Below are 15,826 nucleotides of genomic sequence, written 5' to 3' on the forward strand. Positions count from 1 at the left end.
AGGCCCACTACAGGAGGCAGGAACAGGTCCGGACAGAACCATGATCCATGGAAACCCGAGAGGGGAGAAAGCACAAATACTCTGTGGAAGGATCAAAGTTAATGATGAGAGAAGAGCATGGTGTGTCCTAAGAAATTCCCCGGTTTCGACCTATAGCAGCTTATATAGGCAGCTTATGGGGGCGATGGTGGCGCATGGAGTAGTGTGATGCACTGGGAGCCGCAAGGTTGGTGGTTTCCATCCCGGCTGCCCCCATGTGTCATGTCGAAGTGTCCCTGAGCAAGATACCTATCCCCTAATTGCTCCCCAGGCAAAATCTAATGCAAGGGTTATAATGCAATGTAAGTCACTTTGGATAAAAGCTGTGATCTAAGGTCCAGGCTAACCTGAGCCAGCCCTAACTGTAAGTGTTAGGGTCACAAGACTATGCAAAGTAAATGTAAAATAATAAGGAAACACACACACACACAAACTCATCAAGAGTTTACAAATATCAAGTAGGCCTACGGCTCAATACTTGTGTATTTAAAGCACATAGATATTAAATGTTTTATGGAATACATAAATATGGGCCTACAGATACATTCAAACAGCAAGTCACAAATGTATGACAAACTTATTTGAAAGTAAGTAAAAAAAAGAGATTTTACCATATAACAGCTTCATTTGTTTGATCTCAGATTACAGGATCAAGCACCATTAGAATTACGTGGTTATAGTTGAGTACAATTTCATATGTATGTATGTTGGTTAATCCCTCAATCTTATGCATTTTTCAAGGATTACCTTGTTTTATGACTTTTGTTTTGGCACTTCCTCTAAAAGTGGAGATGTCCTGATTGTTTTCAAAAGAGGGAAATCTGCAGTAATGTCTTGACTCAAAGGACAGCGGTGAGCAACGTCAGTGGCGACCTGGGATTTACCGGCTGTCAAAGACACTGCTCCCATCTAGCGGTGGATGCATGTTATTTCACATCAGTGAGGAGGAGGCAAGACATTTTTCTTTTTTTTAAATCCCATTTCATTGCACTTGACTGTCTCTGTCCGGCTGCAGCAGCCGAAATCACGCATCGGCAACCCGTTTGGTTTTGTGTGTCCATTGAACGCACCGCGGGACGCGCTCCGCCGAGGGAACGAAGGCGGAGGCGATTCACGCCGCGACACCAGCAACAGGTGGAGTCGCTTTTACATTCCTCAGCTGGTAAAGGCGTACAACACGTTTGTTCCCGGGAGGAAGTACGGAAGTTCCCTTGTGCCTGTGCAGTGTCATGTCATAGCTATCGGTGAGCGGACTGAGAGGCTGTGGGATCGTTGGATGGTGACTGAAGCTTGGGTTTTTTGGGGGGGGATCCCGGAGGTCGCATCAGCATTCAGCACCTTCTCATCATGCCTATCCACAGGAGGCAGGTGGGTGATCTTATTCACACATGTATACACGCATATATAATATCTTTTTCGTTTCGGGCTTAACCTGTTCTGAGGCCAGCTGCTGATCCAGTGACGTTATGTTGAACAAAATTCCTGCCAATTCTGCACTTTCCAGTTTTGGGCAAAGGGCCGCTCTTGTCTATACATAAAGACCACACCGTGTTCAGTGTTGAATGGGATGTATAATGAGCTTCCACTGGTATCCCGCCGTTGAGATTTCTATGTCCAGGTCTGCCGCACCTTCACCGTGCTGGCGGTGCCGGTGTGTCCGACGTGCCATGCGGTTCAGTCAGTTCAAAGTAACTCTCTTCTCTCAATGCCACTGCAGGTGATCCTGACTCACCACTGACAGGTGCTCCTCACGTCATTGTTCATCAGGACTATGTTGACGATGATGACCTTTTTGCATGTTTGCATAAGCTTTGTATTATAATTATTATTATTAAAGGGACAGTTCACACTAAAAAAAAATTCCCCCCATTTTCATGAATGAGATTGTTCTGGTGAGAGTTTCCTAGTTTTGGAGAAATCGGCGGTATGTCTGTACAGTACAATGGGACCATGTTACTTTGGTTGGTGTTTATCGAAATGCCAAAAAATAGCTTTGAAGAACTCAATGGTAATGAGATTTCTCAAAGAAACTAAAATATCACTTTGTTAAAGATATGTGCTGAACATAACTTGAATGACTACTGTTGTTTTTCACTATTTTGTTGTGTAGCCCAGTATTGAACTACTGGAATTGATGGGAGTGGTAAAAGAGAACGGCAACGAACAGACATCCCTCCCTCCTGTGGTAAGATGTTAACGTGTCCCTTTTAATAACAAGTTAATTCTAGGCCACTTCATTCCCAGAATGACATTTATCTATATCAATTCTGAAAGTCTGACTTTGCCAAATGATTGCCGCCACTCAGCACACACCTCTGTCATATGACTACGTCCTGGTTGGCAAAACAATTGAGAAACAGGAGAGAGAAGCTTTCAAGAAGCAAAGGGAATACATCGAAGAACTGAAAAAAAAGAAATTGAAAGTTACCGTAAGTCTTACATGAATAACAGGGAAAATATTCTTGACTGCCAGAAAGGTTCATCTTTAATTGATCTGGTCTCTATTCATCCCATATAGAAAATCATCGATGATGATCTCATCTTCTATGGGATTCAAGCGCCCAAAGAGATTTTTGAGAGGTACAGGTATCTGCTCAAAGTATCTGATGCTTGTAACTGGAGCTCGGATCAGAACGTTGTACCACTCAGCACCAGGTAAAACATGCTGCTGTACAATAGCTATTTTCGTTGTGTTAAACATTTACAAATGCTAATTAAAGCATCTTCTCTTTCTGCAAGTTCATCTTTTTAAGTGACACTCATCTTGTTTCAGGATAAGGATTGTCCACTACATCTTGAATCACACCTTTATATATTCTGGAGGTGAGAAAACTGTATTTAAAATCTTCATTGTGGAGCGGTCACTTAACCGTTCATGTTGTTCACTCATCTGCTTTTTTCCCTAGAGGGTTTGAGGGATCTGATGAAGATGAAGGTCTTTGAGGCAAAGTTCTGCTTGCATGAGGTAAAAATCCAAACATAAGACTTGCTCCTGTGTGAACTCCTTGTTCTATCCCGTTTACAAAGGAAACCTAAAATTACAAAGTGAAACTCTGCAGGAGTATGTGGACAAAGTGAAACTCTGCAGGAGTATGTGGACATACGTGTGAACAGTCGGTAAAATCAGATTAGATCAGAATCAGATTGTGTTTCTAAATTGCAAGCTTCTGTATTCAGTTCCAATATGTGTACTTTGTGATTACAAGGTTTACCATGTTGATGGTTTCCTTTGATTTGGATTTTTTTCAGAAAAAGAAACAGAGAGAGCTGAAGGAGAACTGGGCACGATGGACCGCCTGTCTCCAAGGGCAACCCATCACTGCCGTCAGGTTTGGACTGCAACGCAGAAGCCTATTAATCCTCCTGCTCGATTTTACAGTTGCAGTTATTGCAGCATTATTGTTCGCCACGTGATCCGCAGACACCAAGACAACAGCATACATGTGGCCACCCACGCGTAAAGCAGGCATTGTTTTGACTCATCGTTTTAAAAATCATGCCCAGTCCTCGGCGCTGGAACAGATCAGAGCGGTTGTCTTCGGATTCACCTGTTTTACTCCGGAGCGCTTCGCAAACATGCATCATGCGCTTTTAAGTGAGAAGACAGTAATTGGATACGCGTGAGATTCAGGTCAACGGGTCAGCTGGGAGATTTTAATCCCCACATAGGGCCTTCCCTCCAAACAAATGACAACATACACTGTGCAATGTAAATCGTCAGTTGAGTAATTCAAATTTATGTTGAGTCCAGTTCAAATAGATTGTCTCTATTTTTAAACACTTTTGGGGAATGTTGGTTAAGTATAATGTTGTGTTTTTCAATGTTTCCCTTTCAAACAGTATTATCAGTACACTACGTGTCTCTCACATGTGAAACCCATTATAGACAGAAGGTAAAGTTTATGATTTTTGTTACTTTCTCCTTCTGTGTGTGTGTGTGTGTGTGTGTGTGTGTGTGTGTGTGTGTGTGTGTGTGTGTGTGTGTGTGTGTGTGCTCTCCTGTCAGGAACTACTTTGGGGAGAAGGTGGCCTTGTACTTCCTCTGGTTGGGCTGGTACACATATCTGCTCATCCCGCCCGCCCTCATCGGGGTCATAGTCTTCCTTTATGGTCTTGCCTTCTTCAACAGCTCACCTCTTATGTAAGGTTTTCCACAGCTCCGGAGTGTCTTGCGTCATAACCTGGCATTTACACTGTGATGAATATGGTGCTCACTGTGTTGCAGAAAGGAGGTTTGTGAGGCTGACACGCTAATGTGTCCCCTTTGTGACAAGAGATGCAAAGTGTGGCAGCTCTCTGACACCTGCACATACGCCAAGGTACATCAGCACATTCATTTCAGACGGCTGAATGGTGTATTTGTCTGTTTGTGATCACTAACGGCCTCCTGGTCTACCTACAGGTGAGCCTGCTGTTTGATAATGATGGCACAGTGCTCTTTGCAATGTTCATGGCAGTGTGGGGTGAGTTTTGTCTGTCTATATGATTTCATTATTCTCGTGTTGGTAGACCTAGTCCTTAGTTTCAAATGTTCAGTTTGCTATTAAAAATAGATTAGTGAAAGTATTACAATCATTCATGCTGCGGATGCAGGATTGCTTTTATAGACATTGAAAACATGCAGATAAATCCTTTAATAATCAAGATGCAGACCTCTTCTCCGATACTGTTTATTTGCCTTAACACGTTTGGCTTTACAGGACTAGTGGTACAGTCAAGTCTTTTATCTGCCTCACATTCATTTTACACAACTGCCTGGATGTTCTCTGAGCTCTGAGATATGCCCTGCCAACAAGATGCCACATCACCGAGGAAACCTACTCGTCCTGCCTTCGTACATGTTAATCAGCCCAGGCCATCTGGCCATGGGGGCATCTCTAAGAACATATAAATGCTCTTTCTTAATCAGCCGTTTCACCAAATTTGTGTCATTTTTTGACAAATGTAGTAGCACAGTGTGGGAGGTGTAAAGTGAACAGTCACTGCGGTCTTTAAAAAGTGCTTACATTATGATATACAACAAGGAAGTATGTACAGGAAGGGTGAGTTACAGAAAGCGAAAGAATGTTTCAAATGAAAGTGGAAGTCCTCCAGCAAAAGAGAAAGAATGTCTTAAGAACAAAAAGTAATTCTCTTCATTTTCGTTTGTAACAACCCTTCGATGTCAGTATGCTGTAAATAAAGATATTGTGTGTGCTTAGGGAAAAATCAAAGGTGTTATCATCAGAAGTGGATCTTTGTTTTCACTCGTAGTTCATAGTGTTGTTCCAGTAGGTTCTATGGACTCATACAAATCATTGATCTTCACAGCAACACTGTTTTTGGAGTTCTGGAAGAGACATCGAGCTACCTATGTGTGCGAGTGGAAAGTGTCCGATTGGTGTGAGGAGGAGGTATGATCAGTTTTATACAAAACATCCCATTTCATAAATGCTCACTGAAACCATGACCGTGCGTATCTTTGTATTTTACTGTAGGAGGAACTTATACTGGAAATTGTGAACGATGTTAACTGCGATCCAAAAGAATACAAGCACTCCTATCTGCGCAGCACCTTGGTTTTGGTCTGTGTCACAGCTATGGTGGGTAACCCGTCCTTTTATCCCTATAAATATATAGGTGTTGGTTCCGGTGATGTTTCATAATTAATGGTGGCCCTCATAGGTATGATGACCGAAGTGAGTGTTGTTTTGTTTGTTTCCGCAGATACTGGTGATCATTGGCCTGACACACGCCTTGGTGGTGTTCAGGGTGATTGCTGCAGTGCTCTTGGCTGAGGGATCATGGGAGTTCCTGAGCAACCACTCCAACAGCGGAGCGATGATGTTGGGGGCCGTCCTGCATTTCCTCATCATCACTGTCATGACACGGGTACGCAGGTCCCACAACGTGCATCTCTGTCTCCTTTTGGGGGTATTGTCTGGAACTATCACAATATCTTTGTCTTTGCAGGTCAACAGGATTGTCGCCATGAAGCTTTGTGAAATAGGTTTGTTTACTTTACCCGTATATTTAAATTGGTCGTAATTGTTTCAGGTGTGTTATATTTTTGCCACCCATTGATCAATTGACCCATTGAAAACTGCATGTCTTCACTAGAGAAAACACGATCATTTGCTGCCACAGAGAAGAGTTTCACTGTCAAGATGTTCACCTTCCAGTTCTTCACCTATTTCTCCTCCCTCTTCTACGTGGCATTTTTTCTCGGCAGGTAAGAGCAAGTGGACCATCCCATAATTAACATTATGCATATTGGACTTCTAGTGGTGTCGTATTTAATTTATATCAGCATTAAAGAAACTCAGCTCTAGACTCTAAACCCATGCTACACATTTTCATAAGCTAAAGGACCTTCAATGAATGTCCAAAGAAAAGAAAGTCACTGTTCTTAATTGTTAAAATCAAATAATCTCAACCTAATAACGGTTTTTGTAACACTAACGACAGGATAAATGGTCATCCTGGTGGTTACGTCCGAATTTCAGGGAAATGGAGGCTGGAAGAGGTTTGTGACATAAACGTGAATCTCATTTAGCAGCACTGAACATCCATTTTTCTAAGTAAAAATTGCTGTTTTACATTAACAATTGTATCTCAACACATTTAAAAAATGTAACTCACCTCTTTGCAGTGTCATCCCAGTGGATGTCTCACAGATCTCTTCATCCAAATGGCCATTATAATGGTACTGAAGCAAACCATCAGCAACGTGTTGGAGTTCACTGGCCCGTGAGTATGAATCCGATTTTTGATTAAATGGTGTACAACACTGTGAAATCCACTTTACTTACTTTGTGTCGGGTGTTTTAAAAGCTGTCTCTTTGTGGCATCAGCTGGTTCTGCAGGTGGTTTAAGAGTCGAAGAACCCAGAAGCTGCAGAGGAAATGTGCCCACTGCTACCTGAAGGATGAATCCGAGGCCAAACAAGGAGCTGAACTGTGTGACAACTGCAAGCTTCGAGACTGGGTCAGCAACTACCGTCTCAACGATGTTGACTCCTTCAGTCTTTTCCATGAGTTCCTGGAGATGGGTGTGTACTCGGCGCAACGCTTCAACAACAAACGACAATAGGCGCCGGACCGGTGGTGGCAAATGATATATTTATTAATTTCTCCCTAGTGATCCAGTTCAGCTTTACCACCATATTTGTGGCAGCGTTTCCTCTCGCTCCTCTGCTAGCCCTCATTAATAATGTTATTGAGATACGCCTGGACGCCATCAAAATGGTCGCTCTGGAGCGCAGACTGGTTCCCAAGAAAACCAACGATATTGGTGAGCATCACTTTTGACAGAGAGTTCAAATGCTGTCAGACCGTTTACACTGCAGACGGCATTCTCCTCACATCGCCTTCCCTCAGGTGTGTGGATCGACGTGTTGGAGGCCATTGGTGTCCTGGCTGTCATTGCAAACGGGCTGGTCATCGGCGTATCCTCGGACTTCATCCCTCGCTTGGTGTACCGCTACCGCTACGGTCCATGTGCCAACGGCACAGTGACGGATATTGAGTAATAATTATCCTCAAAGTTTTCTTTATGTATTGTGCGATCCTCACTTTTAAAGTAAATAGCTTGTTTTTCTTCCTTTCAAGCTGCATGGCTGGATACATCAACAACACCCTCTCCACTGCACGAATGGATGACCAGAACATAGGCAACGAGTTTTCAGCCAGTCAGATGGTTTCTCCTGGTGGATATAATGTCTCTTACTGCAGGTTTGTTCCACTTTCACTTTTTGCATTATTTGTCTTCCATGGCTGACGATCCATCAGGTCAGAATTTATTTTGTGGTTAAAAGCAAGTCAAAACACATAATTTGTGTAACAAAAGAGTTGAAAGCACTCACCCTTCGTAGCAGCGGTGTTAATAACTGCATTTACTTCTATTGTACTGTTACTGTTGTTGTCTGACCTCAGGTGCTACATGAATAAAAATTGTACATTCTTCTTGAATGGTACTATTTCTGCAGCGAGTGCCAGAATAATCAACTGTGTGATTGGAGAAAACAACAACTAATAAGAGGGATCACGTCCGCATTCTGGTTTGTTTTTTTCCACAGGTATAAAGACTACAGGGACAATGACTACACTTTGACACCACAATTCTGGCTAATTTTAGCTGTTCGCTTTGCATTTGTCATCCTTTTTGAGGTAAATTTGGATTTTTTACAACATTGGTCTATAACAGCATCAGTGAATTTAATGAAACCCCATTTTCACGTATCAAAGATAACACACCAACATATTCCTCTCTGCTTGCAGCACTTTGTCGTCATACTTAAGTTTGTTGCAGCCTGGTTTGTGCCGAGTGCTCCCATGCAGGTCAAGAATGATAGACTCTTTGATAAACTCAACAGACTAAAAGAAGAACTCAGGTGAGTCAGAAGTAATATGTGGTTTTATTGTTGTGGCAGCCAAGGAAATAATAAATAATCTTGCTCATTGGTTCTTGAAATGTTATACAAGCGCACTGGGCTGGTATTTGAGCGGACAGCTGATCTTATTCGGTGGATTTGGTTTGGCCATCATGTGACACATACTAATCCAGTTTTAAGACACAAGGTGTCTTGTCGGTACTAATTCTCTGTCTGTCTATCTGTTGTTTTTCATGACATTCCGATTAGTGTAAAATCTAAACTTTGAGAAACTTCCTCTTGCCCTTCATGCTTTATCCCACACTTGCATGTGCTGTGTTTACTTTAGAGTTTCTAAAGCCTGCATTCATCTTCATGAATAAATTCAAAAAATAATTTTTTGCATAATGGTTGATTAATAAAATACACAAGATATTTTAGATCTTAGAAACGATTTATTATTTATATATATATATATTATATTATTTTAGCATATATAGTATACATATATTTATTATACTTTTATTTTATTTTTATCTTATTGCTGCACTATGTTGTCATTATTGTACTGTCTTCCGTCATGCATGTATGTCTAACATACTGTATAAAGGCAATAAACGTTTCCTGATTCCTGATTATGTGTTAACAAGTATTATACATGTTTTTAAGGTGTGCTTTGTATTGGTGTGTAGCTCTGTTTCCTGGACATAGCTACTGCAACAAATGAACCTTTGTGTGTGTTTTTTTCTTGCAGTTCATTCGAAGCGCGACCCCACTCAAACACCTAAAGTTTACACGTTTGTACATTGTGCAGACTTACGCCGTGTTGAGTCAGCTTCAAAGCCATCATCTTTCTAGTGCAGAGTGCAGAAAGTGGGCTCCCACTCTCTTTTATTGTGTGCAGTCACATGTTAATTGCTATCTACCTGGATTCTCATCTACAAAACCGACTTTGAAGTCACACTAATTTTTCATGAACAAAACAAGTGTACAGTCTCTGATTTTACTGACCACACGATTGTTCTTATTTTATTGTAAGAATGCACTAATAGCTTACTTTTGGATCTCGATATTTGTGAGACGCATGTAAGTGTTTTTATTAATAGGTCTAAACTTAATTTATATTGCTACTGCACATACAGTACGGATTGTGTGTTACGGTGTTGCCTTATAGTGTAAAAAAACGCTGTGATGATTGTCATTACTGCAGACGCAGTCTGAGCGTGTCTTTTGTAAACCAGAGACAAAATGTTTTGCATAATAATATTTTATAATATTGAATAAAGAAGAAAACTTTGAACTACTGAAATGTCTTTTGAATGTAACTATGTCAGTTATAAGATGCAGGTCAAATTACATATTGGAGTATGAACATAAATAGAAGTCACATGATGACTTTTTTTGGGTATATTTTCTTTGGTTCTTAGTCCACACATTTACATTTCAGAATTCCAAGCACAAGGATATGATAACAAGTGTTCCCTTGAAATCTGTTGAAACAGCATTTTGACCATCATATGTGTAGATACAATTTAAGGTAGCTTAACCACTCTCTCCCAAAAGTTTAACTTTATCAATAATTAAAAAATATATATTCAAAGTGAAATTATACAGGCTGGAGAGGACTGCTTCAGGTTTTTTTACAACTCATGACCATGTATGATTCATAACAACCTCGATATTCTTTATTATTTACTTACCACTTATAACTCCTGTATAAATAGTGCATTTGAAGATACTTTAGAAACCTTAAATAAAAGACTCCCTGAGAATTAAAAATACCATAGATATCATTAGATTCGAGACGCATGACGTAGGTGTTGTACTTTCGGGAGTTCTCGTGTCTCCTCCCATTACTTCATGTAGGTGAAAGCCAGTGCAGGCGTCATGTGACCACGGGGAGCCAATAGCCAGACGAGTTTCAGGTACCTCCAGGTGCAGGTGATCAAACAGAAGGCTGGCGTCTACGTCGTCACATAGACTGTAATGAAACTGTAATAATACGTATCTTATAGGTGGTGATGTAGATTTTACACAATACACTTCACTCGGCGACCCACCTGAGGAAGGAGGAAGAGGAAGAGGAAGACTGCCCCTCATGGCTCTCATCGTGTTCGTTTTTATGTTGGCGTTCACCGGGAAATGGGACAAGTCCGTCTTCGCCGAGGGTAAGGATGGAGAAGTTTAAAACATCATTCACTTGAATTTACTCATATTATGGGTCCACGCTTTGTTTTTAAGTTTAAAATAGACTGCATGTGTTGAGAGCTGCAGATGGTGTTGATTTTGGTGTATTTGACCTTTGAAAACTATTCGTCACTGCAAGGCTTATGTGGTGCTGGATGAGTAAATACCAGGTCGGTGCACATGTGGTTAGTGTGCACAGGGTCACATGTTGTTGCCTAGCAACATGAAAAATTAAGCCGGACTTCTGACCCGGATGAGTTTCACGTTGGTTGAGAAACGGTTTAAAAAGGGAAGAATGAAACAAAAGGGAAGTCATAGAGGAACCGGCGCGGGCAGTTGTGCTGGTTTAGTCGTAGTTCGGCGCATGCGCTGAATATCCTGAATAACAGGTCCAAATCCAGGGGGCAGCGCACGTTTTAAAAGTGTCCTGACAAAGGGGCATTTCAGCGGGATAATCAGTTGTTTGCTTTGAACGTGTCCTCACACAACCAGTTTTTTCCCTCCCCTTTCTTCCCTTTCGTCAGGGTCAGCACTCCCCCCCCCCCCCCCTCCCCCTTAGGCTGAGTTGAGATGAGAGAGTAAACACCTTTATGCACCATAAGACATTCAGGCTAATGACCAAACCTGAACGCTTTTCCTGAAATTGGGCCGAGCTAATGCAAACTGTTCATCCACCTGCGGATGGTAGAAAGTTAAATCGCTTGCTGAAAAGTATTCAATCACACAATGTGACAAACCGTTTTCTTCATTGTGCCAATATTCAACTTAATTTGACAAGTCAAAGTCATTTTTTGTTGTCTTGTTGCATCCACTATGTAAAGACTGTGTAACCCCCCCCCCCCCCCCCCCCCCCCGTCTGTCTCTCTTTTTGTAGCTCAGTCTTGTGTGGATGAGAGCAGGTTTGAGGAGCACGTGCTGAATGTGGGGCAGCAGTCGCCTCCGCATCGACTGAACTGCCCTCTGGAGCCCCGCAGCTCCCTGCAGCCTGAGCTGACCTGGCAGAAGGACTGTCAGCAGCTCTCTGCTCAGGTGGGGAAGGGATACCTGGAGTTTGCCAACCTCACTTTGCAAGATCAAGGAAATTACACCTGTACGCAACGGAGCAACAGCACAACCTCATTCACTGTGCGTCTCATAGTCAAAGGTAAGTATTATTTACACATGCAATGAAGTCGTCTCAGGCCGATACTGTGATCATGTGGCTCTCACACGAAGAAAAATGTAAACAAAGAGCTTGTATCGGGAGGGGGGGGGGGGGTTGAAGGGCCTAGTTGGAAAACTACACCTGCAATGACGCATGTCTTCCAGCAAAGTTTCAGGCTGTACCTGGCAGTGCACACGAAGGCCTCTATTTAGTTAAGAGAGGTGTGTCTTTCCACAGACTCCCGGTGCTTCAAAGCCCCAAAATTTGAACCAAATGGGGTCTCGAAAGGACTCCAGACGAATGCAGAATGCACCGTGACACTAAACTGTACCGCTCAACTCCAATGGGACCCAACAGAAGAGCCGTGTGACACCACGCTGCAGTGGAGTAAAGACGGCCGACCCCTGACCAATCACACACCTCAGACCCAGAATACATCTTCATGGTAGATTTACGTTTTCCTTTTGAAAATATGAGTTAAATGCACCGGCATATAAAATGTAAACTACCAGACACACTTTCTCATTGAATTGAATAATAAAACGTGTCCTGTATTCTAATGGGAGATCCTATTTTCTGTCCTGCATGTCAGGTCTCCTGTTGCTGTGATGGTCACCAGTCTTCTGGTGGTCAACTTTACAGAGCTGGATGCCTTTGGGCTCTACAGCTGCACAGTGAGGAACATTTCGTATGACTTCAGCCTGCCGTACTCAAGTAGGACAACTAATTCAACTATTTCTCAAAATATAACCCACCCAGAGATTAGAGACATGCATACGCAAATAAAAAAAATACAATTATACAAATACATTATCTATAAAAACTATATGAAAGTGTATTGTAGCCATGATCAGAGAAGCAGGAGAAAGTCCGCCCGGTACACATACATTGTCAGCTGTCACACTTCTATTGATCCCACGGATACATTAAGTCTGTATCATATTTCCTTTTCTTTGGGCAGCCCCGTGATTCAACACAAGAATTGATTTGATTCATGTTACTGTTCCCTGAATTAGCTGCCATTAAACATGTGTGCAGTACTTAACAGCTGCAATGACCCAGATGTAAACAATGACTCTAGAGGCAAAATCCATTTTCTGTACTTCGGGGTTATGAACTTCAATCAAAGTGTATCGATTGTTTATCTTATGCCCATTATTGCTCCACAGACCGGTTTGTGTGCTCGGGTGGCCCCAACCACACATCTGCTGTTATTGCAGCCGTCGTTCTCCTCCTGCTCCTGACTGTAGCTGCTGTTGTGTACTCCAGGTGTCACTTGAACATCAAACTCTGGTACAGGAATTCCTTCGGCCCCAACGATCTAAATGGTGAGGCCTATGGTGTGATAAAAGGTTGCAATCATGTTAATGACTGTACAGTAGTATTAACAACACTGTTTCTGTCTCAATGTCTGCAGATGGCAAATTATATGACACCTATATTTCTTATGTGAATAATGACCACGACAGGAAGTTTGTCAACTTTATCCTCAAACCCCACCTGGAGAATAAAAATGCGCTCAAGGTGCATCTCACTGACAATGATATTTTACCAGGCTCAGGTAAGAGTTATGTCTGTTGGTCTTGAGGGGAAACAATGGGTAAATAGGAAACATTCAATTAATATTTAATACACTTTCCATCTTTGAAAATCCAGGAGAATCTGATTGTGCTCACACAGTCATTATTCTGTTATTATAGCCCCTGTTTCAACCACTTTAAAACACTCAAGCTGCACATTTCTCTAATCAAAATAAAATGTAAACACAAATTGGATATGCATGTAAAGTAATTTAAATTTACTTTAAATATATTTACAAATGCATGTCCAATTTGCTTAACATTTGTGTTTAAGCACTGTCTGTGGAACAGGCTCTATAAGTAAAAAAAGATAAAGTGAAGTTGATTATTTTCTAACAATGCTGAACATTATTGTTTGACTCCAGAACCGTCTGCAGAGCTGCTAATGAACATAAGTCGCTCGCGGCGTTTGATCGTGTTGCTCTCTCACGCTTACCTCGAGCAGGACTGGTGCTCCAATAACTTCAGGTCAGACCAATTGAATGTATAAAGAATTAAAGAGTTAAATGAATGTGGTAACGTTACAATATACCACTTGAGGTCACTGTCGGTGCAATTTGGAGCAGTTTCCCCTCCATGTCCTACCGTGACACACCTTAGATGTGCGTGTCCTCAGGCAGGGCCTTCTGCGACTGTTGGAGTTGTGTCAGAGGCCCATCCTCATCATGTTGGAGGGTCAGTCCAAGCGCATGAGGCCTGAGATCAAGCAGCTGCTCAGTGAGCACCAGCACTGCCTCACCATACTCACCTGGAGGCACAACTCGGTGGTAAGAGCCACAATAATACCCAATGATGTTTTATGAACAAAATGCAGTAATGTGAGTAATGTGACGGTGTCACAGTCATTTATAATGTTAACGCAAATTTCCACAGAATTATTAAATTATTGTAAACCTACGTGCAGCCTATCTATAATGTTATAGACTTCATTGAGTCCCTTTGAACTTGGTTTGAAAGTGTACCGGGTCGTATTCGGTTTCCACAGACTCCTTCCTCCGTCTTCTGGAAGGAGCTGGCCCTGGCGATGCCCCGCAGAGTCGTCTTCCACAGTGAGTCTGCAGGCGACCCTCAGACTCTGCTACAAGACGACAGGGACCCCATGCTGACCATCGAGTCAGAGTACCTTGACTGCCGCTCAGACACAGACCCTGCTGGAGACCTGGGTGAGAAACAAGAGCCACAGCACTAGATATGTCCTCCAATACTGATGTTTGGTTCACTCTATTTGCACATGCAAATGAAATGATACCTCGGGCAAAAAGGTGCAAGGTGTGTTACATTATTGTTTTATAATACCGAGGCAAGCATGCTTACATCTAATCCAGAGATGTAAATGCTTGTGTGCAGTTTGGCACTTTTGTTGCATGAGCATTAGAATATAAAAGTTATAGCCTCATTGCAAGTCTCCACCTTTTTTTATCTTATAAGAAACACATTGTAAATCGAAACTGATGCAGGCAAGGCAAGTTTATTTGTATAGCGCTTTTCATACACAAGGCAGACTCAAAGTGCTTCACATAACATATCATACAATAAAGTGAAATAAAATGCAAGAATTAAAAGACAATTAAAAAACAGCAAATAAAATTGTAAATATAAATATAATATAGTAGTTTCATACTAGTTTGAATCTAATGGATTTATTTCCAGTTAATCTTTAACTCAGATGGAAATTACATAACATGATGAGCCTCCGAATTTGAGATAACATCTATTTCTGCAAAAGGAGGTAAACAAATGTTTTACAAAGATTATTTGAATGAGTCCAGCTTTGTATTGTGCGTCCCCTGTCACTGTACACTAAGAATGCATTTCACTCCGAAGTTGAAACTGATCTTTTCCTTCCCGGGAAAAACATGTGTAAGAAATGAAACAAGAATCTAATATGAAATTCAGGATGGTTATTAAATTACATAAAAATCAACACTTGAGCAGTGAATAATATAAATAAAAATGTATTTGCATTCATTTGGGCATTCAATGTTTGACCTTTGCTCTTTCTGCTGCAGGGCTGCGCCTCCCTGTGTACAAGGCTCTGTCCTTTAAAGCTCCTGTCCTCCCTGCGGCTCCCATCACGGCAGCTGAGCCCAAGTCCTCCGACATCGACGTGTCGGACCTCGGATCACGTAACTATGGAGCCCGCTCAGACTTTTACTGCCTGGTCAGTGAGGACATGTGACCCACACCCCCCCCTCACGCCTACATGAAGATCTTCATTAGCATTGCTTCATAGTCATCTAGAAAATATGTTTTTATTTGATGTACAGTGTGTCGTTAAAATCAAAGTGTTTCTGTTTCCGCTTACCTTTTTTGTATTTTTTTCTGTTGCATAGGCAATTATTTTGTTTGAAATATTTGTGTTAATCAGGAAAAATAAGTAACTAAATGTGACGGAAATATTAAGTCAGATTTGAACCCAGAACACCGGTTTCTGTTTTCAAACCCATTAGTTTCTGTGCAGCTAGTTATCTGTGTGTAATGCAAACAGACTGATAACACAACAAACACACCAATAAAGTAATTTGA

The 15,826-nt window shown here is 41.7% G+C and overlaps 2 protein-coding genes across 2 annotated transcripts; both read left to right on the plus strand.

The window, feature by feature from the left end:
* The first annotated feature begins 798 nt into the window (after positions 1 to 798).
* LOC119196268 (anoctamin-9) lies at positions 799 to 9,691 on the plus strand. Its single transcript, XM_037451817.2, has 24 exons — positions 799 to 1,407; positions 2,150 to 2,224; positions 2,346 to 2,468; positions 2,558 to 2,694; positions 2,813 to 2,862; positions 2,946 to 3,004; positions 3,289 to 3,368; positions 4,046 to 4,180; positions 4,265 to 4,358; positions 4,442 to 4,502; positions 5,350 to 5,432; positions 5,517 to 5,621; positions 5,746 to 5,910; positions 5,992 to 6,028; positions 6,139 to 6,250; positions 6,487 to 6,544; positions 6,671 to 6,768; positions 6,873 to 7,069; positions 7,159 to 7,311; positions 7,398 to 7,545; positions 7,629 to 7,751; positions 8,096 to 8,186; positions 8,298 to 8,410; positions 9,144 to 9,691. The coding sequence occupies exons 1-24, from the start codon at positions 1,387 to 1,389 to the stop codon at positions 9,175 to 9,177; spliced, it is 2,352 nt and encodes a 783-aa protein (XP_037307714.1). The 5' UTR covers positions 799 to 1,386; the 3' UTR covers positions 9,178 to 9,691.
* A 612-nt stretch (positions 9,692 to 10,303) lies between these two features.
* On the plus strand, positions 10,304 to 15,804 carry sigirr (single immunoglobulin and toll-interleukin 1 receptor (TIR) domain). Its single transcript, XM_037451831.2, has 10 exons — positions 10,304 to 10,557; positions 11,451 to 11,720; positions 11,958 to 12,165; positions 12,313 to 12,434; positions 12,890 to 13,048; positions 13,138 to 13,281; positions 13,666 to 13,768; positions 13,917 to 14,067; positions 14,286 to 14,463; positions 15,310 to 15,804. The coding sequence occupies exons 1-10, from the start codon at positions 10,488 to 10,490 to the stop codon at positions 15,477 to 15,479; spliced, it is 1,575 nt and encodes a 524-aa protein (XP_037307728.2). The 5' UTR covers positions 10,304 to 10,487; the 3' UTR covers positions 15,480 to 15,804.
* The last annotated feature ends 22 nt before the right edge of the window (positions 15,805 to 15,826 follow it).

Source organism: Pungitius pungitius, chromosome 6 (assembly GCF_949316345.1).
Source record: "Pungitius pungitius chromosome 6, fPunPun2.1, whole genome shotgun sequence".
Taxonomy (NCBI): domain Eukaryota; kingdom Metazoa; phylum Chordata; class Actinopteri; order Perciformes; family Gasterosteidae; genus Pungitius; species Pungitius pungitius.

Coding starts and splice junctions, on each gene's coding strand:
- LOC119196268 (XM_037451817.2), top strand. CDS start 1,387: ATGCCTATCCACAGGAGGCAG. Junction 2,863..2,945: donor CACCTTTATATATTCTGGAG/GTGAGAAAACTG, acceptor TTTTTTCCCTAG/AGGGTTTGAGGGATCTGATG. Junction 6,545..6,670: donor GGAAATGGAGGCTGGAAGAG/GTTTGTGACATA, acceptor ACCTCTTTGCAG/TGTCATCCCAGTGGATGTCT.
- sigirr (XM_037451831.2), top strand. CDS start 10,488: ATGGCTCTCATCGTGTTCGTTTTTATGTTGGCGTTCACCGGGAAATGG. Junction 11,721..11,957: donor TGTGCGTCTCATAGTCAAAG/GTAAGTATTATT, acceptor GTCTTTCCACAG/ACTCCCGGTGCTTCAAAGCC. Junction 12,166..12,312: donor ACCCAGAATACATCTTCATG/GTAGATTTACGT, acceptor CCTGCATGTCAG/GTCTCCTGTTGCTGTGATGG.